This window comes from Ambystoma mexicanum, chromosome 10, assembly GCF_040938575.1.
Source record: "Ambystoma mexicanum isolate Mex_15411 chromosome 10, UKY_AmexF1_1, whole genome shotgun sequence".
Classification (NCBI taxonomy): Eukaryota; Metazoa; Chordata; class Amphibia; order Caudata; family Ambystomatidae; genus Ambystoma; species Ambystoma mexicanum.
The window spans coordinates 110503123-110526460 of NC_090932.1; the positions used below are offsets into that span (position 1 = coordinate 110503123).

At 49.0% G+C, this 23338-nt stretch overlaps 1 protein-coding gene across 2 annotated transcripts in view; it reads right to left on the reverse strand.

Annotated features, from left to right (window-relative positions):
• Window positions 1-23338, reverse strand: part of CDCA2 (cell division cycle associated 2) — a 1069442-nt gene that overhangs the window by 880640 nt on the left and 165464 nt on the right. For both annotated transcript variants that reach the window (XM_069617593.1, XM_069617592.1), the window contains exon 4: window positions 1667-1800. In XM_069617593.1, the coding sequence (XP_069473694.1) occupies window positions 1667-1800 (134 nt within the window). The remainder of the gene's footprint in view (window positions 1-1666; window positions 1801-23338) is intronic.

Genomic DNA, 23338 nt, shown 5'->3' on the forward strand with positions numbered 1-23338 from the left:
TCCCACTACAGCTTCTGGTTAGACACGGCCAAGAAGGCATCCGCATTGGTTTGCCGCAGACGCAGTGCTGAGATTGAGAAACAGTGTTTTCCCAGGCACTCAAAGACTTTGTCCTCCTTGGAGAGGCAGATGAAGACGATTGTTTCGAATACAAAGAGGCGGCGGCCACCACCGAGGAGTGGGGCTGCTGGTGGGAGGCAAAGAGGATTGACTCCCCATCAGTCGGTCTAAACCTGCTATCCAACTTCTTGTTCATCTGGGCATTGCCCCAGGGCTTCTCCCAGACCTTCTATGCCCCCTGCAGCATGTCCTCTGTATCGCTGTAGAGGGATGCCAGAGCAGGTTGTATTGTGCTTCCCCAATACCTCTGCAGGCGCCCTCCACTCCTGAGGGGCTTCCTGAGGCACTGGGCCCTTGGTGCAATCAGCTGTGGGGCTGTGAAGGGTAGATGTACCACTGAGGGGACCAGAACTCTGTCCCATAGGATCCGCTGCCGCTTACCGAAGGAAGGGAGCTGGAATCGTCCTGCATGGCCCACTCGATGGGTGAAAGTACCGGCGGGGCCTGAGCCAAATCCAAAATGGCCACCTGCCTGGGAGGCACTGCCACGTGCCGCTCTGCCATTTTGAAGCCTTGTGCCACGCCCTGGGCACGAGGGCGCAAAGGCCCTAGGCTAGGAGAGGCCTCAAACATGGGAGGATACAGCTTGGGTCTTGCACCGGAAGCAGAGGAGTTGACCTCAGATGCCTCTGGTAGGCGCTGAGCCCTCGGCCAGACAGCTGCTAGTTGGAACGCCCTAGAAGACTGCAAACTCTGGTAGGCTGGGAGCCCTCTACACCCAAGCCGGGAGCTGTGCTGCCTCTAGCTGAGGAACAACTCTGAGGTGAAACTAGAAGATCCCTTATCCCCACTGGGGTAGAAGAAGCAGACGACCCAGATAGTCCTTCGGAGAACAGCCTAGTAGGATCTCTGGACCCCTCAGCTTGGGAGCCGATAGCCTGGAAGCACTCCAGAACCGCGCTGAACAGAGGTCCTACCTTGTCTTGATGAGACGTCCTGGAGACAAAGTCCTTAAGATGGGGAGGAGAAGTGTGGAAGATCTTCCTCCACCGTGACAAGCAATTCTTCAATGCCCTGTGGCCGAGAGCGCTGCAGGCCGCACGAGTCCAAGCAGTGGTCAGGCCTCAAACAATCAAGGCAGAGTGCATGGTGGTCTGAGGCCGGGAACGAATAGTCACAACTGCCACATCTCAAATCCTCCTCCGGGCAACATGTGCAGGGAGAGGTGAGGCACCGAAGGGAAGTGGAAAATAATTGAAAAACAAGCAGGTAGCAAGCAGAAAGCTAAAAAAGGTCTCAGCGCTGGCTGTCAGGTCTGACACCGTCCATGCAAAAAAAAGGGACTATGGTGAGGCACCAGAGGGTCAGGCCTCAGGGGTCACTCCCACACCTGAGGCCACGCCCCCACGCACAATACTAAATTTAAAGGGGGAAGCTCATTTTTTCACTGACAAAGGTTCCAGTACTGTCCCCATGATGGGGGATGCCCACAAGGATGGAGGAATGAGTATACTAACCTAACTCACAGCTCTCTTAACCCACATGGATTAGTAGAGCAGATAACAAATAGCAGAAATTACATTTTGGATTAAGGAGTCTAGCGTACCATGGCACAGGGATCTTCTACAGCATCAGACCTTTGATGAGCAATATATCGAATAAGATGATTGGTTTCTGGGGAGCCCCTCACACCAACTGTTGATCTTCGCCTCAATTTACTTAATGAGGACTGAGGCTTATCTGCAATAAACAAACAAAAAACAACACATACCAGTTAAATAAAATGTGATGGCAAGTACGCAGGGGGACAGCAAACACGTAGAACCAACAAAAGCATGATAAACCGGTCTAGTTTCGATGAGAAGTTGGATAAGCATGCAAATCACAAGGAAGCAGCAGTTGCCCCATTTGTATCTATATGCAAATTAGGTTTTGACAGGCTCACGGCCTTCCCATTATCAAGAGGGAGCAGGGACCCTTCCCTACCTGGGGTAGACTGCCTAACAGGGTAGAATCAATTCTACCCCAGAGCAGAGGTGAAGTTTGGCGGGTCCCAGTCCTTAGCTTCCCTAAGCGTGTGTTTTGGTGTAGCTGCACTGGTACCACTGTCTTGACCACAATGTCTTGCAACCTCCTTGCTGGCCAGGCCTCTTCTCCCTTTCAGAATTACCAGTTCCACAAGACCCACAAGACCCAGGGCGGCTGTCTAGAAAATACGTTAACCAAAAACAAACCGGGAGGGTCAGGGGGGACTGCGAAAAGAAGGGGGGGGGCCTAGAAACAAAAGCGGGCGGGACCAAGAAACAAAAGCAGGCAAACAGAGAAAGTAAGGGGGGGGGGAACAGAGAAAGTAAAGGGGGGGAACAGAGAAAGTAAGGGGGGGGGGACAGAGAAAGTAAAGGGGGGGAACAGAGAAAGTAAAGGGGGGGAACAGAAAGTAAAGGGGGGAGAACAGCGAAAGTAAAGGGGGGGAACAGCGAAAGTAAAGGGGATGGAGAAGCATGAAAGTGATAGGGAGGAGAGTGCTAAAGCAAGAGAGCAATTCTCTTCGGAGAGTCCAGATCATAGCAAAAAGAGTCCCTTTAGAAAAGCAAGGGGCCAACATCATCCGGCCGAATGCCCTGGCAGGCCATGAGCCGGATCCAAGATGGCCGCCTGCCTGGCAGGCTACACCACCTGCCGCTCTGCCATTTTTAAACCTTTGCACCATGCCCTGGGAGGAAGGATGCCGAATCTGAGCCAGGAGAGGCCCAATACATGGGAGAATACAGTTTGGGTTTTGCAACCGAAGCAGAGGCGTCGACCTCTGATCCTTGTAGGAGGCACAGAGACCTCAAACGGATGGCCGCTAGACGAAACGCCCTGGGTAACTGCCTCAGAGCGATCTCCAGTAGGCGGGGAGCCCTCGGCACCTGACCCAATGGCCGCGCTGGACCTAGCCGAGGAATGACTCTTGGATGTGGCACTCGACAATCCCTTACTCCTGGGGTAGAAGAGGGCGAGCCTCATCATCCTTCCGAGGACAGCCTGGGTAGGGCCCCCGAGCCCCTCAGCCTGGGAGCCTGGAAGGACTCCGGTCTGTCCCCGGATCACCCGGAAGAGCCCCCCGGTAGCCTTAGAGGCCTCTGGCCTGCCATAAACTGAATGCGAGGAACCCTGATCCGTGGGAACCACGGGGAAGGAGTGCCCATGCTGAGTAGCTGTGCTGAACAGAGAGCCTACCTTGTTTTGACAAGAGGTCTCTGAGACAAAGTCCTTAAGGTGGGGGAGATCTCCCTCCACCACGACAAACTATTCTACAAGGCCCTGTGACCAAGAACACTGGAGGACGCACATGAGTCTCAGCGGTGGTCGGGCCTCAGTCAAGACAGAGTGCATGGGGGAACAAAGCCGGGAAGAAGAGGCATATGTTGTGAAGCCTTCTACAGCAGTCATGTGACGGGGAGGTGAGGCACCAAAGGGATGTGAAAAAAAGAATTGAAAAACAGGGAGCTAGTGGAAGCTAAAAAAAAAAAAAAAAAAAAAGTCTCAGCGCTGGCTGCCAGGTCCAACACTGTCCGTGCAGAAATGGGGACTGGGGTGAGGCGCCGGAGGGTGGGACCTCAGTGGGGCATACACACACCCGAGGCCGTGCACTATACTACATTTAAAGAGGAAGCTACATTTTTCGCTGCCAAAGGTTCTGGTACCGTCCCCATATTGGGGGATGCCCACAACGATGGCGGAAAGGGTATGGACATACAACTATGTACAAAAGCTTCAAATTCAGAGGCGCATAGGATTGCAACATATATTTGTCTACTACTACTGCAACCGTCAAATTGTAGAACCTGTACTGATGATTAAGAGTTTCTGCCAATGAGGCAAAATCCAAACTACCAAATAAAATGCATTGCTTGCAGCAGACAAATTTAACCCATGTTCAGTCTCTCAAGTCTCTTTGAAGAAGGGCTGCAATAAATCAGAACAGAAATGGATGAAATGAGAATTGAGCCATCTTAACATTTGCATCACTTAGGACGCCGGAGACTGCTTTAGTGTATGCAACCTCCCTTCCCCTTGCTGTAGAGGATATGAGGAGCATGCAGAGTGATGAGGGTGTTGATGGTAAGCCCCATACCTGAAGCGCTCTCCTGTTTGAGGGTATGTATTGCGCTGCAGAAGCACTAGTAATTATAACAGCTGTGGTATGGGACCGGGAAAGTAATATAGAACACAGCAGTAGAACTAGATTCATGGTTAGCTGTGCCATGAAGCCGATAGTCCAACAGCAACATAGGACAATGGCATTTTTTTTTTAATGGGCACCAAATTTAAAGCAGAGTCAGAAAACATAACCAGGCTGACTGCAGCAATTGCGGCCACTCTAGTCACATAACATGCATGTTAAGTGTTGTTACGGGGCTAAACTATACTGCTTTGCAGCTGTCACGTCAGCTTAAGCTTGGTCTCTGGCATGGCATTTTTGCTTGGGCATCCTGGTTACAGCAAACATGATATCATGTGTGCTTTAACACAGTTGCCCAGTCAAATAAATGTGCTGCTTTCCCAGCATCCCCAAATCAAAGGACGCTCTTCGTGCTGGTAGGCAGGCCTCTGATTTTAAAAAGGGGCAAGGGAGAGGAAGGGGAAGGAGAGTGGACAGGAGAGTGCCCACAAATGTACATGTGAGCGAGCCTCAAATTATGAAGTCCGGGTGGAGGTGCATTTCGCATACTTTCATAACGCTCACCCACACACCCATAACGCTCACCCACACACCCATAACACTCATTTACTCATTTACACGTGCACCCACACAACATACACAGTCTTATACAAGCAGCCATGCACACATTCACATTGTTTTTCCCTTACCTGCTGCACTGGTCCAGAATCTGCTAATTCAACTTCAGGAAGATTGGATCCTGCAGCAACTATCCAGCGCAACATGAAAAGGAAGCAAGGAGCGAAGCCTGGACATGCGCGCCGGAGCATCCTCTGGCAGCTCTGAAAGTGCAGGGTTTGGGAAGTGGACACCGTCTTCCCACACCCCAGGCTCTTCACAATAAGGCAAAAGCCGACATTGGTAATGTAAGAGACCAGTGGGGAGAGGGGTGCCCTTAAAGGCTTCTACACCATCAGATTATTTTACAATTGTAGGTGTAGTAAACATGCAGGAAAAAAAACTCTTAAATATTAGCAGCCATATTGTGGCACAAAGCTTAACTGCAGCGCAGTAGTCGGCACCGCAAGCCTAGGCCACAGGCATAAGCAGAGGAATAGGTTGCATCACAAACACTGACGAGAAAGCCCAGGGCCACACAGATCCACAAAACCAGTCAGTGTCCTAAAATGGTGACAACCTTTGAGCCCTAGGAAGAATGTGCCCTGCAAGGCTACGGGAGGAGAGCAGAGTGCCTGTGAACATTGCGATCCCATGAGAGGGAGGGCATGGATCTCCAACCCCCCTGGCCCCCTGTCACCATCAGTCCCAATCCTAAATTATAACACCCAAATGCCCTGGCTGTGGGACCCCTGAATTCCAATGTACTGGATAACCCCAGAACACTGACTAAACCTGCTGGACCCTCGATCGATTAAAAGATAAGCAGTGCCTTCCTGCCTTCACTACTAGGTCACGTGATTTGCGCTGACCAGAATGAGGATGGAGGCCTTGGAGAAATGGCGCCCTGTCCGGGAGTGAGTGAAGTGAGTGAGTTAGTAGGACCTCAGCTTTCCCCCTGGGAACCAGTCTGTTCATACCAGGTGCACTGTTACATAGAGATAGATATGTTTAAGTTAGTAATATCATTATTTGGCTGTCTGCTGACCAATGATAACTGCAACATCGCCCATGTGGAAGATTAACAGACGGGGCAAGCATCAATGGCCTGGCATTCCCTATGGAGCAGGTAACTTATGTGTAGGGTTCCCAGAACCACCAGCTACTGTATGTGATGTCACTAATGACGCTATGTACCTTCTTAATGGGCTGCTCATGCAGATTTTGGCAGAACGTTCCGTGGAAGCAGAGTTCTTTGTTGGCGCTTTTTCCTTTTATATGACAATAAAAACCTGTTATCCTTGCAAGAGGTGTATTGGGACTTTTTCCCTAGTGGGTTGTACTTCTTTCCGGTGAGCGTCTAGGGGGCTTTCCTACAGCGGGTAGGCGCAGGAGCACCCCTAACAAATTCACAGCTGCAGTGCCCCAACCTGTATCCATTATGAGCCATGCAAGGCTGTGGAAGCAAAACTCCCCGGGCCTTGCATGACCCATTGGCCCTACACGCTGGGGTACACATTCTGAAAAGGGAAACCACGTTTCCCCTGTGAATGTTCACGCCAGCCCAGGAGCTGTTGTAGCCGAGTGAGAGCTTGGGGTCAACAATGGGAAGGCTTTGCAGTATTTGCTATTCACTGAAAAGAAGGTGTATTTTCAATAAACACCAAATGACTCGCAAAATGTGCACACCCCTCATAAAATCTAGACTAGGCGAACGGCTGAGGAGATTTTGTGAGCCCCGACTGCAATCCCACTGTTATGACAGCAGCATTAAAGTGAATAAAGCCTGGCAATGACAGAGCAGAATGAAGACTTGATTCCCTCTGCACTGTCAGTATTTGGTTTCCTATAGACCTAGTCCTAGACTAACAGTCTAACCTAGTTACCTTTCAGTAACACGCTAAGGAGGAGGTGCCACCCCAGAGCAAACGTTAACTGAGCTACAGAAAAGACTTCCCTTCCATTCCGCACCCCCAAACTCCAAGACTAAGAGGGAGATATTTGTGATGGTCGTTAGGAAAGATTCCCATTTATGCGAAGTTTTCGCTCCAGTTGAGTAACCCCTCAACTTTTTTGCTTTGTTTAAACACCATAGTCTGACTTTACCGATGGAGCACAGCCTTCTGCTGCACTCCACTGGGCTTTTCGCTCACTTTGTTATGGGAAAACTGACATGCCCTCAACCTCTTAAGTGCCATTGAGGTTCCCCCCCCAGTGCCAATGGTTTTTTTTTAAAAATCGCGGTATTCACCGCCCAAACCCGCCAGCATTTCCCCCCCTCATTAACCCCTTAAGTGCCACCGACGAGCCGGCTCGTCGGTGGCAACCTGGAGCTGTTTTTACCGACGAGCCGGCTCGTCGCTGGCATTTAAAGGGTTAAAGACAGTACTGGGAGACTTTATTTCCCTTAGTCCTTGTCAATGTTGCAACTTTTCTGCAACATGTTACAAGTGCACAATGTACCTTACAGTACAGTGCACTTTGGTCTTGGTCATTTCCAAAGGCCGTAGATACTCTTGAAGGATTTTATTAGGAGAAGTACTGTGTGCCTTGGACAGGGCTGGTAGCAGCTTATCTTCATTTATTTTTAACCTTTTCTTGCCATGCAAACCGTGTTTGACACAGAAAGGTGGGCTCCAATATGGCCATGCTACGAGGTTCTTTGTCCTGTCCTTTGGCCATCTCGCACCCTTCACCTTCCCTAGGTAGAGACGACCCGGGTCAGTCCTTATTTGGGCATACATTCTCCCGCAAAACGCCGGGCTTCTGCATGCCTTGTGTGTGCGCTTCCAGGATGTGGGCTGGACTGTCTGGTTCCAATACACATCCTGGGTGCCAGAGAGTCTGGTGTGATGTGAATGCCTGGGACCACCGTGGTCCGCGATTGGTCCACGTATGGTGTACCTCTATGTGAGCAGATCTCCCATTGGGTCCTCTTCGTTTTGGCGCAAAGGAGATAAGAGAAGGCTACAAACAACCATACTATATCGATGTATAGAGTTCTCACTGAACGAAAGATAGGATCTGAGTATCCTGAAACTAAGCAGAGTCAAGGAACCGCTGGAAGGTTTGGCACCCTGAGCCCGCTGTTGTCCCGCTGGACCCCTCTGCATCTGATCAAACTAAAACGTCAGCCAAGACGCTTTGACCCATTGGAATAGTGGCATCAACTATTCTCGGCACGCTCATCAATCCCTGCAAGTAAGCCTTCTCGGAAGTGTCCCTGGGCCAACCAGTGGGCTGACCAGCTTACGCAGGACCTTTGCTCTGACACCGTAGATGTTTCGTGGAGCCCCTTGGCACTTAGTACATTGCAAGCTGTGTGTTCCCGGCAGTCTCAACGAATTTCATACACTTGGCGTTCCCAGGTCTGGAGTAAAGAGCCCAAACCAGAGTACACATGGTTACTGTGTCTCCCAGCTGTGGTGATGAACTCTTGCCCCTGAAGCCTGCTACAGTGAAACTGGCCTGATCCATCCACCAGGAGCAGAGAAATCGCCACTGTCCGTTTTGGGAATCAACGCTGTATCTTCATCGCTGAAAGCCGCAGAATTGCCACATTTGAACCTGCAACTGAAGTGGACTAGACTGCCGAAGTTTGATCCGGAGTGTGCCTGGGGTTGGCGAGTACTAGCAACCCTTACCGGTGGCCGCTAGCACATCCATCCATTTGTACGCACAAGTGTCCCCGGAGGGCCACTCTCCTTTTCCCAGATAGCCTGGGCTATCAAATTATGCGACTCTTGGAACCTGCTCTGCCCTGTTGGGGAGACCCTCCACAAATAGTGGGAACTTATTCTACATCACCTCACCCACCTTCCTGAGCGGCTACAGACCGGAAGAGACCCCGTTTTCGCCCATCTGCACTACCGCATGCGCCAGCATTGCAAGTACATTTGAGCACTAAACTGCCTTTCAGTTAGGACTCCGATTGTTGCCAAACTGCCTAAAGTCTCTTTGCACTACCTGCTTCCATCACTTTTTAGGTTTTGGACCCATTTTGTGCATTGAACCCTTTAGGCCCATTGGTCTTGTATGACAATGCATTACTTACCGTAAAAGCATTTCTGATGGTTGTATCTGCTTAGATTCACATGCTGTGCATAGGTCCGACATCCAGTGGTCACTGCGGAGTATTGCATTTTGTTTTTCGTAGTCGAAAAGGGGACGTCGACAAGGCGTGTCTGTAACACTATCCCTATAGTGACGTGCGTTGTACCCACAATCCCTCACGCGTCGAGGTCCCTCTGTTTGTATTTTTCTGCCCTGAGGGAGCCTTTTAGCCGTGAGTGAGTACAGAAAAGAGAGAAATATATATAAAAGGATGTCTATGTTCCTTCCATCCGAGCGGGGAGGAAGGGTGGGCGCATGTGAATCTAAGCAGATACAACCATCAGAAATGCTTTTACGGTAAGTAATGCATTGTCTTCTGATGTTTGTTAATCTGCTTAGAATCACATGCTGTGCATAGACTAGCGAGCAGTACCCGGAGTTGGCGGTGGGTTATGAGAAGGAACAGTAGAAAAAAGATGTCTTAATACTGCCTGCCCAACCTGGGAATCAGATCTAGAGTGTGCATCTAGACAGTAGTGTTTTGTAAATGTGTGCACAGAACTCCAGGTTGCCGCTTTGCAGATGGACTCAAGGGGAACATTTGCAATGAATGCTATGGAAGCCCCCGTGCCTCGAGTGGAATGTGCTCTTGGCTTGAAGGGTAGTTCTCTCTTAGCAAGAGTGTAACAGAGAGTGATGCATTGAACAATCCATCTAGATATAGTGGATTTTGAGACCGCATCTCCTTCTCTTCCTGCTGCCACCGAGACAAAGAACTGATTAGTCTTTCTCAGTGGTCTGGTTCTTTCCATGTAGAACATGACAGCTCTGCGTACATCTAGTGTATGCAGACTTTTTTCTCCCGAGCTGGAAGGGTTTTGAAAGAACGTTGGTAGTTCTATAGTTTGGTTTACATGAAATTTCGAGATGAATTTAGGTGCAAACCTTGGGTGTGTGCGTAGAACCACCTTATCTTTGTGAACTGTTACGAAGGGGTCTAGTACAGAAAGAGCCTGTAGTTCACTTACTCTCCTAATGGAGGTGATAGCTATTAGGAAAGCAGTCTTAAGGGTGATATCTTTAAGAGTTGCCTTGTGCATGGGTTCGAAGGGAGGGCCCATGAGTCTGGAAAGTACCACATTTAAGTCCCATCCGGGAGCTGGGTTAGCCATCGGAGGGTGTATCCTCTTTACCCCCTCCATGAAGGCTTTGATAACTGGTATCTTCCACCACGACACTTTAAGTTGGGAAGTGGTGTATGCAGAAAGTGCCGCTAGGTGGACTTTAATGGAATTGAACACTAAACCTGAATCAAGTAAATGGGTCAAGTATAGAATAATGTCAGTAGGAGAGCAGTCAACTGGGTTGATGCTAGTACCTCTACACCAGATAACGAATCTTTTCCATTTGCTAGAATAGCAGTGTTGAGTATTAGGTTTTCTGGCTTCCCTGAGGATGTCCATACATCTCTGTGGGAGTTGTAAATGTCCAAATTCTATGATCTCAGGAGCCAGGCTGCTAAGTTCATGGTCTGAGGGCATGGATGCAGTGTCCTGCCCTTGTCTTGTGACAGCATGTTGTACGGGCAGGGAAGTTTCACTGGGGGAGATAGGGACATCTCCATCAAGTGAGCGAACCATGGCTGCCGGGCCCACATTGGGGCCACTAGTATCATTGTAACCTGCTCCTGATGCATCTTGTGCACCACTTTGTTGAGAAGGGGAGTCGGGGGGAAAGGCGTAAACAAATTTCCCTGACCATAGAATCGACAGACCGTTCCCCTTGGACTGGTTCTGGGGGTACCTGGAGGCGTAACTTTGGCATTGTGAGTTTTCCAGAGTTGCGAACAGGTCTATTTCCGGGAATCCCCATTGAGTGAAGACGTCTAAGACGATGTCTTTGTGTAATTGCCATTCGTACTCTCCGGGCAGGGGGAAGTCTCTGCTGAGTTTGTCTGCTAGAAGATTGAGTTCCCCTGGTACATGTTGTGACAGTAGGAACATGTTGTGTCTGAGAGCCCACTTCCATATATTCTGGGACAGTTTGGACAGTCCTGGAGAGTGAGTGCCTCCTTGCTTGTTGAGGTAGTACATGGCTGTGGTGCTGTCTGTGAGGACCATCACTGTCTTTTCTTGTAGCTGTTTCTGAAAGGCTTTCAGTGCTTTGAACACCGCTAGTAGTTCCAGCAGGTTTATATGCTTGGATGCTAAGCTCGGAGTCCAAACTCCGTGGGCCGTCTGATGGCATAGGTGAGCCCCCCATCCTGTAAGGGATGCGTCTGTGGTTAGAGTGGCTTCCACTGCGGGTGTGGCAAAAGTTTTCCCTAATAACAGGTTTTCTTTTGTCCACCACCGTAGCGAGAGAACCAAGGCCTGCGAGACCACCACTAGATCGTCCCATTGTCCGCTGGCCTGACACCACTGGCTGTAGAGCCACTCTTGCATTGGGCGCATGCGCAGGCGCGCGTGAGGTACCAAATAAATACATGACGCCATCATCCCTAGCAAGCGCATTGCTTTGCGTACCGTCACCTCTCGGCCTGCTACATAATGGGGAATTTGAAACAGCATGTTTTGGACCCTCTCGTTGGAGGGGAATACGAGGCCGTCCTTTGTTCGAGTTAGAGCCCCTAGGAATTGTTTGGTTTGGCTGGGGTCTAAGCTGGACTTCTTTTCGTTGATGGAGAAGCCCAGTTGGGACAAAAGGTCGACGGTCTTTTGGGTATTGGAGAAGCATGTTTCGTAAGAATCCCCTGTTATGAGCCAGTCGTCGAGGTAAGGGTATACCGGATGGATAATCTGCGCAGGTGGGCCGCTGCCACTGCCAGTACTTTCGTGAATACCCTTGGTGCAGATGCTATCCCGAAGGGTAGTACTCTGAACTGGTAGTGTTTGTCCTCTATTTTGAACCTGAGGTATTTTCTGTGCGATGTCAACATTAAAATATGAAAGTATGCATCTTTCATGTCCAGTGTTGTCATGTAATCCCCTTGTGATAACAGTGGGATTACCTCCTGTAAGGTCACCATACGAAACTTTTGGGGTTTGACAAATATGTTCGCTGGGCGCAGATCTAATACAGGGCGCATGGTTAAGTCCTTTTTGGGTACAAGGAAGTACACTGAATAAATACCTTCTGTTACCTGTGATAGGGGGACGGGCTCTATAGCTTCTTTCTTCAGTAGTTCTTCCACCTCTTGAAGAAGAATGGAGAGGTGTTGCGGTGTCATGCTTCGGTTCCGTGGGGGTTTGTACTTCGGGGAACCGTTGTTGGTTCTGCTGCTGTCTTTGGCCACGAAAGGAGCGTTTATTACCATAGCCTCGCCTGTTAGGGGGCCTAGAATTTTGATCAAGAGTCTTGATGGTATCAAACTCTTTTTTAGCATGTTCTAGGGCCTCATCTACTGCTTTCCCAAACAGATGCGTATGTTCAATGGGTTTATTTATGAGGGAGGCTTGGGTTTCGGGCTTAAAACCTGAATTGCGTAGCCAAACGTGGCGCTTGAGAAGTATTCCCTGCACTAGGGAGCGGCCAGCCGTCTCAGCGGCATCTAGGGAGTTCTTAACGATGCCCTGGTTTACCAGTGTGCCCTCTGATATTATAGCTAGCAGGCGAGAACGCAGAGGTTCAGGTGCTTCCTCTGCTTCGCTGCGCAGCTTGTTCCACTGTGCATCTGCGTAGCTAGCTAAAAGTGAGTTGTTATTAGCAATTCTAGTAGAGAAGGCGGCGGAGGTCGTGATTCTCTTCCCCAGTGCGTAGAGTTTTTTGCCTTCTTTGTCTGGAGGTGCTTCACTAGTGGATAGTGGCACCCCTGCTCTTTTTCTTGTGTTGGTAACCACAAGGGAGTCCGGAATAGAGTGTCCTCTGATGTATAAAGGGTCAGAGGATGAAGGGCTGAAGAGCTTTTCTATTCTAGGGTTGACCCCTCTTACTAAAGCTGGGTTAGTAAGGGAAGGAGAAATTCTTCTTTTAATAGAAGCCAGGAGTGGAATAGATTGGCTAACAGGGGCTTTTTCTTTGATGACTTTTTCTACAAAGTCAATGTCTGGAAGAGTTTCCCCTGTATCAATCTCAAAATGCGCTGCTGCCTTGCGCAATAGTGCATTGAGGGAAGGTTGGTCATCTATGGGAGAGGAGTTCCCATGTGAATCCTTGAGAGGAGAAGGGAGAAAGGCAGCAGGGTCTGAATGTACTGATGGGGATTGCCAAGGCTGCACTGACGGTGAAGGCCAGGGCTGCGAGGTAGCTGTATCCTCTTCAAACCCTGTAGCAGTGGTGTAAGGATCTTCTTCGAACCCCTCTTCCTCAAGTTCTACCTCTTCTTCTCCACCCAAACACTCCTCATCTTCTTGGAGGTATTGCTCCTCCTCAGTGAGGTCAACCAGCCTAGGAATCTTGACTCTAGGGTCATCCTGTGGCCATTCTCTTTGTCTTTTGTGAGTGGGTGGGTCTTGGTTTCCTAGAAACCTTTCCATTTTCTCCATGCAAGAATGGAGTCTTTCAAGGGTCTCATGAGGTACCCCTGAATAGTCTAGAGGGGGGAAATTAGTGTTTTCGCCTTCGAATCGTTTCGAACGCTCCCACAACGTCGACGAGAGGTTCCAGTCTCCTTCTGAAAAGCCTTCAGGTAGTTCGGAAGCGTCCTTTGGAGAAAGGGGCAGTTCCTGGCTACTTTTATGTTTTTTCGACGCGGTATTCGACGTTTGTTTCGTCGTCCGCGTACGTTTGTCTTCGGCGACAATTCTCGCTAGGCTCTCGACCACGATTTTGTCCGTCGAGGGCTCTGGTGTCGACGTTGTGTGCGTTGCGCGTTGTACCTCGACGGTCGCTCTATGGAGCGTTGCGTTGGATGTTTTTGGGGTAGCGCCCGTGTTAGATGGAAGCCCAATCGCTGGTCGCGGCTGCGTTTGCGGGTGGGGCTTGAGACCTTTACGGTCTGCGGTAGACGCCGGAGTGCCCTGCGTCCCCTTCGGCGCTGATGGATCCTTCGTTCTCGACGAAGAAGAGCCGTGGGTAGTGTGTTTAGCCTTATGGGGTTTGTGTGCGTCCTTGTCGCCGGGGTGTTCATCCCCATAAGCAGGGCGTGAGCCGAGCCCGTCGGGGCCGGGGACGGACGACGAGGAGGAGCGGGAGCGCTCCTTCTGGGGGTTCATGACTTCCGTAACGGACGTCGAGTTATCGCACTCCTCGTCACTTTCAGTAACAGCGACAGCGGGTGAGGAAACTGACTTCGACATCGCGTAGTCCGCCCACCTCTTAACCCTACGTTCTTTAAGAGTCCTGGGTTTTAAGAGCTTGCAGGCTGCGCAGCTGTTCTCTATGTGATCGAGGGGTAAGCAACGATTACAGAGCTTGTGCTTATCTTTCCAAGTATATTTGCCCCTGCAGCGTGGGCAAAACTTAAATGGTGTCCTCTCCATAGCTGAGGCAATAATAGCTGGCGATAACAACCCCAAGGGAAAGAAAGGGGAGAAAGAAAGACATTCTCAAAGAGAAGAGACAAAGTTCTAACCCCCACTCTCCCTACTGTAAGTTGGCCGTCGAGGCCAGGCCACGTGTTCGGCAGCGCCGAAGGATCTCCTCCACTCTTCCTCTCCGTCGAAAATCAGTTCGGCGGAGAAACAGCTTCACAGCTAACGTTGAGGGGGAGGGATCGTTCTCAGTATATTAAGTTATGACAAAAGGACCGAGGTCCGTGGCAAGTATAGCAATGTCTCTCTAGGAGCTCTGCGAAAGGCGACCAGAAACTGGGCGGAAAAAAACAATCTGAGGGACCTCGACGCGTGAGGGATTGTGGGTACAACGCACGTCACTATAGGGATAGTGTTACAGACACGCCTTGTCGACGTCCCCTTTTCGACTACGAAAAACAAAATGCAATACTCCGCAGTGACCACTGGATGTCGGACCTATGCACAGCATGTGATTCTAAGCAGATTAACAAACATCAGAAATATGTATTTTGATAGGCTTGTTAGGGAGAATTCTCGGTTTAGGCTGAATTTCCTAACCTAGTGAGTCCCCCAGCAGCTTTGCTGGATTTCTGGAGTTTGTTTTTTTCTCCTGCCAAGAGTGAGACTCTTTTTCTCCCACTCTTGGACATGATTTATGGTGTTCCTTTGACTGTTAATGTGTTTTATGGGCTATGGGATCCTTTACTCCATAGGGTCGCATGTGTTTTACTATGTGTGTTACACAGCACCCTCCGTGCAGTGACAGGGTGTCATAGTGACACCCCACCATAGGACTCCATACCCTGGGACTGACTGTCTCCCAGGGCATGTAAAGTCACCATTGGCTTTACTAGTCCCAAATTATGAACAGAAACCAGTACAAACCATCATATTGTGGACGTACTGGTCGGGGCAATTCGGTTGCCCCGGGGTCTGTTAGTCGAGGGGGCACGTCTCCGTCCCCCCTGATCGAGTTTTGGCGGGTGGCAGTGGATACTACTTTTTATATTCGACCGCTAATATATCCCTATGGGATTTTCCCATTACCAACTTTAATTATTTAATTCTCATAGCCTCGAACATACCGCCGGTTTATTTATTTAATATTAATTTGCCGGTTGGTACTTTTTGCCAGGACTCGATTCTAAAATGGCGTTTGTGTTCTCTTCTGTGACTCCAACCCAAGTCGAGCCCTTTGTTCTACGTTTTGGCGGGTTTCTCCACAGAAGCCTCCAAAAGTGGTGTCACTCTGTCTGGCTACAACAAGAGGTGTGGGAGGGGGTTTAGGCACCCTGGACTGAGTTACCTTGGTAACTCAAGTCGCACTCTTGTGTGATTGGCCCAAGTGGTGAGCCAGCCGGCTCACCACTTAGCATGTTTGACAGCTAGGCTGAGTGAATGGGGGGTGTGCTGCATAAAAGCAGGGCTTTGGGGACTGGAACTTCAGAAGTCGCCACAGGACCTGAGAATCCGACGAGGGAGAAGCTGAGCTGACCTGCTACGACGACACCACCGATGGAGCCCTGCGGAACCGACTCACCACTTCCCGACGACAGAGAAGATCTCCCGGCTGGAGAGTCTTCTTCCCCTAACTGGTGGGCACAACCAGTTTACCTTCTTTTCCTCGCATCCCAGGACATCTTGTGGTCGAATTGCCCGTGCCAAGCACCCCGGCAACTGGATAGCCACTTACCACTGGACCGTGAATAAAAGGACCGCTCCTTTTTGACCCGAGAACTGCGCGGCTGGTTTCTTCCCTGGCAGTGCAACGGACTCCTGTCTTCCTCCCCGACGAGATCCTCTCTTCCCCCGGAAGAAGCACCGACTTGCATCCGCTGCCAGGAACAACTGCTCCCGCTGGAGTATTCTCACCACTTTAAGGTACCGTGTCCGCCGGGCCTCCCTTTCTAAAGATTGCTACAAGGTAATAATAATCCCTTAACCTTCTGGACTGGGCTGGCCGCCTTGACCATCTAACTGGTCCCTTTCTTTGGTCCAACTCTTTCTGAACCTTTGAGACTTTTGTGCACTTTTCAACCGTGTGACCTTGGACACATTTCGTTCCGATCCTCTGAAAGTGGATCCGGCTTCCTGAACTCTAACTTCACGGTTTGACTCTGCCTTCCTCTCTTGCTGTGTTCTTTTGCAAGTGTTGGGATCTTTTTCAATTTATGCTATGCCTTTCTCTCCCTTCTAAACCAAATTATTAGAGTGCCATCTACGTTAAGCGCTCACCGCTGTCTGAAAATAAGTGGGGCTTTACTTAAGACTTGTCTAATATTCTTTTAAGGGAGTGTATCTCTTTTAGTGGCTGTGTTTTTGAACTGCTTAATATAGTGCCTGTGTGTTTTATTAGATGTGGTTTTAAATAATTATATCTCTTTTACACCAAACTCTGGTCAGTGTTTGCTTGTTCCACTGTGTCCTTTTGACCTATTGTGAATACTCTGCATACTGCCTAACTCTTCTTGAGGGAAGTCTGACTGCTCAGCCACAGCTACCAAGTGAATCTGTGTGGTACAGACCACTGCCAAACACCTGTAGTCTTAAATCTTTTGCAGTGGTGCCAGAGGGAACTGCACAGGTTTCTGCCTAACACTTGTGTTGGTTTATTAGTATTACTGTGATTATTATGCGTTGACTTTCAAAGGCCTTGAATAAATGTACTTGGATTTTTAATATGACTACACCTAACTGGGAGTGATTTGTAAGGGTCCTTTACTCTGTGTGCTCATTGAGGAGTTTGTTACCCTCACCCATCCTGAGACCTAGTTTTGACTGCTGCCAAACTACTTTGCTTGGTCTGGCTTGTACAGAAGGTTACCCTGTTCCAAGAAACTAGGCTGGCCTTCTGAACCTCTGCCCACCAGGTCAGAGTTCAGAAATCCATCTTAACAATGGCATGCATGATTCCGGTCTTCGGATTAACTTTCCCATCTGTATGAGGGCAAGGAAAAAGTATTAATCGCCCAATTATTGAACTCTGGGACCCAATCTTCCTTCCTCATACTGCCCTCCGGTAAGTATGCTTACTGGAAAGATGTGGGAACCGGTTCTTTAGGCCAAGAGTTTCTGACATTGTTGCAGTAACCGAACATGCACAGGACAAACACAGATTTGTATTTGGGGCCAATCTTGGTGTGCTGGATGATCAATACAGAACATGAATTGGCGGGGTGGGGGTCTCTATTAGACAAGGATTCCTGCTTTACCCAGCTACGATGAAATTACTTACATGAGCAAGGGACTGTTTGGGCCTAGAGCCAGAGCCATTGCGCGAACCAGGACTTTACTGAGCTCTCCATTTACCAGACATCTGCTTCCACACAGTCACAATAGCCAATGGGTGGATGGATCCCCATCTAGGGAATTCATCCCTTCGCCACAAGGGGGAGCACCCCACCTCACCCCCTGTGAGGCTAGTGAGGCAATCCTGCCTAGGGGTCAAGGCAAGTGGGAACCCAATGATACTCCCCATAAGGGGACAAGAAGGCCCATTCCTGTGAGAATCTCCATAAAGGCTACACCATTGGCATTGTAAGTGGCTTTTCAAGTGGCCTGGCTGTTGGGCTGCTGTGCTGTTTGCCCCTCATCTCCACTCGCCAGCGTTTGTTCTGGGTTTTAGTGTCACACGCCTGAGACGAGTCGACAAGAGGAAGTTGGACTTCCCGAAACTCAAATCAAGTAATTCAAATTGGACTCTGCTCGTGCACACTTACATTTGTGCACACTTAGTGTGCTTATGACTGCATTTCTTTTTTCAGTAATGGGCTCGTTGGCAACTCATTTCCCGTTTTCATATTTTGCAGTCCGTGTTGTAACCCATCACGCCCCCGGACACCCCCCGCACCCCCACCCCCGATACGCTCCCAGCAGAAGCCGGAACTCAGCCTCAAAAAGCCCTGCGCACGCGCATTGCAAGTGGCCTAGCTGCTGGCCTGTTAGGGTGTGGGGTGAGTGGTGTTTCCCCCTATACTATTTTATATTGACAAAGGTTTACAGTTAAGGTACGAGAGTATGGATTGCCTTAACTAATTATTCTTGTGATTGTACATTTAGCTTTTCAATCATGGCCTCTGGGTTACGCAGCGGTAGCCCGACAGAGCTTCCCGCTCTGCCGATATTAAATGTGGACGCACTTATTTGTGCTGGCAACTCTGCTTACTCGGAACCTTTAGAGCTCTTGTTGAATCATGATTCTAAAATGCGTCTAACAATGTTAACATGCTAAATAGTACCCCCTATGTCCCCATTGCTGTATTGAATGAGGCCCTGGAGGACCCTCCGATTCTCTGCTCTATCCCGATTTCAACTAACTCTGAGCAAGATACCTTGTACACAGGAGAACCTGCTACTCACTAGGCAGTGGGTGATGTCAAACTCTCCGTCACAAGCTCCAAGTCACCGGAGGCTGCAAACTCCCTGACCTCATCCTTTTTATAAGGTGGGATGTTTAACGCCTTTTCTGGCGCAAGGGCTAGGGATATAATTGAATTACGGAGTCGATTGGCGTGTTAACTTCTCTGGTTCACTGCAAATTCCTTTTTGATCAACCCACCTTTACATCTGTGTGGGAGTCCCTTCATCTCAGAGAACCGATATCGGAACTAGTGTATGCAAAATGCCTCACTAATCTGAATAAAATATCCCAAGAAGGCAGGGTCAATCACAAATCAGTACCTGAGGAGTATTCAAAAACGACCCCCCCCCCTAATAATGAAACCAAATCTGATCTGCACCATGATCTGCCCACTGATCATTCTATTCAGTCGAGCCCCTATTCATTCCCTGTTATAATTAGAATTCTTGATTTATTAGATAAAGGGCATGACTTTACCCACTTTGAAATACGGGAGCTAAAAGTAGCCTTCAATGAGATGCTTCACAAACTCAACCGTCTGGAAGGTTTCATGATGGGCATTAAGTCATATGCACCTGCCAATTGTCCTCATTTGAGGCCGGACAAGCACCCAGGCATTCCTAATGAAAGAGTGACTCGGGAATACAAGCAGACGCAATACGTTGATCGGATGACATCTGCAGAGGGGTTGCTTTAGGTCTACCACACTTCCAAGACAATCTTTCTTGAAAGTTTCAAGGTCATCAACCTTATAAAAAAATGACATTGGTAAAATAGCTCATCAGGGCAAGTCGCTTCCATGTCTCCTCCTCCTCTTCAAGAGACAGAAACCCCCATAGCCCCTCTGCGCTTGTTAAAATAATCGAACAAGCCCAACAAGTGGAGCCCCCTGCTCTGACAGCAATAGGAAAAACTGGGCGTCTGTCTCGCTGCGCCAAAATAATTCATCTTAGGGCTGTCAAACGTAGGAAGGCTGTAACATAGCCAAATCACCTATAAAAACAGAATCCTCTGTCTCCTCATGATGACGATATAATCTCCGAGGAGAGCCCAGTGCTTCTCCTACCTAACCAACCATCTGAAACCGCATGTAAGGTGCCTCCTCTTCCCTGTGATATAAATATTTTTTTTTTAAAGTAAAACATTTTTTTTTAAAAATCAGGCAAACAAAATCGCCCACCAAAAACAGAGAAACACGAAAGCACCAAGGGTAAAGCATCCTCTGTAGTGGCTCTGTCAACGCAATCCCAACTACTGCTCTCTAACGATTCTGAGAAAAAACTGAATAATATGATGAATTACTACCCAAAGGTCGGAGTCAGGTCTAGTGTAAAGAATGCTAATGTTGCAGACAACTTGATGGTATCCAATCAAACCACTTCTGTTGATAAGGTTAAGGCCGACTCATCCATTCCCAACATGAAGGTGAATATCGGGGCTTCGTATGCGGAAGCCACCAGTCTAGCAAATAGAACTCCCTATGGCAAACAGCAACTTATGAAAAATGATTATGTCATTATCAGTGGACCGGTCAAATGTCGTGCCCTCCCTTGCTCAGCAGTAACTGAAGTAAGATTAGAAGGGGGAAAAGCACCTACTGTCGCAACCCACAAAACACTTTAGTAGTAAGTAATGAGAATATCATATCTGCCCAAACATGGGCGAAATACATTCTATGTGTGTGGATCTGTTATTGATGTTTTTTTACCGCAGTCTTGACATTTCTTGAAGCCGGATCGCAGCGTCGTCGGTTCTGATGAAGAAGCCATCGAGAACGATAAGGAATATTCGTCGAATTAGATTTAGATAAACTGACTGAACTGAGCAACGACGTTCGAGGCCCCACGAAGCGCGGAAAAACAGAACTGAACAATGGACGCAGCGCATGTGTCTATTTATGGGCATGGTGACGTCGGCGCCGATACGGTGGCCGTCGACTCAGCGGACATCGACGTGCAGCGCCCTCTACAGAGAAAAAATTTCCGAGGCAAGCAAGCTGGAAACGTATATCAAAGATAAGGAATACGTCAGAGGACACAATCCCTTCGAAAAAAGATTTCTGAAGCAGCTGATGTTTGATGGAAGACATCAAAGAGGAGGAATAGGTGGGAAAACACAATCCAGTCAAAGGACCAATTTGGTGACCCTCCAGATGTTGTAGGGGAGGATTGGTCCAAAAGACACCCCTTGCCTACATCCCCTCCCCAGGTGAGGGCCATGACTCATCGGGCGTCCCCTCCTTACCACCAGGGCCCAGGTGGTGGATGGCTCACCTGCTGAAGACATTGCCCAAACGTATTGAATTTAGCTAGGCCTCAGAAACCATTTTGTCTAATAAAGATGGTGTGAGCTCGGCGCACTGTAGCGCGGCCCCCACCTTTGGAGAGTTTCAATTATCCCTGTGGCCGCAGCTCCCTGGCAGATCCGCTGTGAGCCCGTTCCCACGAACAAGACAGACATGAGCTAGTGTAAGATACCAACACTGTAACATTTCACCTTCCGCAGTGTATCGCTGCTCCCAGCATGACAGCATGACCCGGCCAGCAGAGCTTGGGTGGAAAGAGAACTGAAAAATGGTCCTTTAATAAAAAGCAAAAGTTCCCAAATACTAATGCCAAAACTGCTTGCAATACGTGTATTTTCTCCACAGACCCCTTTGATTAGAACATTTGTAAAACGTACAGATGGGAGTAGTTTCTTACCTGTAACTCCATTTCTCCAGCGTTGGTATCTTTCATGGATTCACATGCTTAGAATATTCCCCGTCGTCAGACTGGGAACCCTCGGTACACATATATAGTCGTTTCCTATAGGAAAAAACTTCCGACACTTGTGTGTCCTATCCACATCTACGTCCTCCCCGGGGACGTCCACGCATGCCCCATAGGACGTAATGGTATATAAGCCCCGCCCCCGCGGGTCCCGTCAGATTTCGACCCTCCAAAGAAGAAAAAGGGGGAAACCTGTTTATGCACATATCCTGCACATTGCATTTCGGGGAGGCTGGTGGGCGCATGTGAATCCATAAAAGATACCAACGCTGGAGAAATGGAGTTACAGGTAAGAAACTACTCCCTTCTCCAGCATTGGATCTTTCATGGATTCACATGCTTAGAATAGATTGTATAGCAGTATCCTAGAAGAAGGAGGTGAGAATGCAATGCAACATACATTACAAAAATAAACCATTCCCAGTCCAAATATATATATATATATATATGCGCACGTAAGCAGTAACATTTATATATATGCGATACATCAAGGAAAAAAAACAAACGTCGGCAAGGTAAAAGACAACAGTTTCACCATTGGCTTACCTCATTGAAAAAGATGGCGCAGCACTGCCCTCCCCATCTGTACTTCATCCGCGTGCTGCCTTTCCAGGCAGTAATGGCGTGTGAACGTGTGTGGAACTGACCACGCCGCCGCCTGGCAGATGTCTGTCAGAGGAATTCCTGCCCATAGCGCCGCGGAGGAGGCTGTCGATCTCATGGAATGGGCTCTAGGGTGCCCTTGTAGGGCTCTCCCGGCCTTGGAGTGACTAAAAACAATTGCCGACGAGACCCATCGGGCCAGTCCTTGCTTGGAAATCGCCCTTCCTCTCGTCGACGGACCATATGCAATGAACAGCTGTCTGGTAGTTCTGAGTTCTTGCGTTCTTTGCAGATAAAACTTTAACGCTCTTTTCACATCGAGCGTATGAAGAGCCTTTTCCGCCGTCGACGACGGTGTCGCAAAGAAAGTAGGGAGAGCAATGGTCGAGTGCTTGTGATAGACCGTCGGTACTTTTGGGATGAAAGTAGGGTTAGTTGATAAAATTACTTTGTCCTTAAAGAATCTCATATATGGAGGATCTATGACCAATGCCTGTAATTCCGACATTCTTCTAGCCGATGTAATGGCAATTAAGAAAGCCAGTTTCCAAGATAGGAACTGCATGGATGAAGAGGACATTGGCTCAAATGGAGGCTTCATTAAGGCCGCCAACACCACATTTAAACTCCACGACGGTGGGAACCGTTTCGTAGGGGGGAAGTTCTAAAGAGACCCCTCATGAAATGTTTCACCAGTCTGTCACTGAATAATGGTGAAGACTGTCTCCTCCTGGTAAACCTTGAAATGGCCGCCAAGTGCACTTTGATGGACGATGACAGCCCACTCTCAGCTAGGTGAAGAAGATACGGAAGAATTTGTTCAGGGGTTACTTCTAAAGGCTGAATTTCGTGCTGTGTTTGACACCACGTACAGAACCTTCGCCATTTGCATATGTATGATTTGTTAGTCGAAGGGGCCCTAGCCGCCTGCAGAATTCTCCGGCAATCTGACGAGACTTTCAAGCTGCCAAACTCTGAAAAGTCAGGAGCCAAGCTGTTAAGTTGAGGCTGTCCGGATTGTGGTGCCACACCGTTCCCTTGTCCCTGGACAGTAGGTTCGGTACTTTCTGGAGAGTTATAGGCTGTTCCAACGACAGATGTAGGAGGTCGGAAAACCATGGTTGTCTCAGCCAATACGGTGCCACTAGAATGACCCGGCATTTGTACCTGCGAATCTCCTGGATTGTCCTCCGTATAAGGGGGAACGGAGGGAAAGCGTACAGGAATTTGTCCGTCCAAGGAAACGAGAACGCTTCCCCCAGGGATCCTTTTT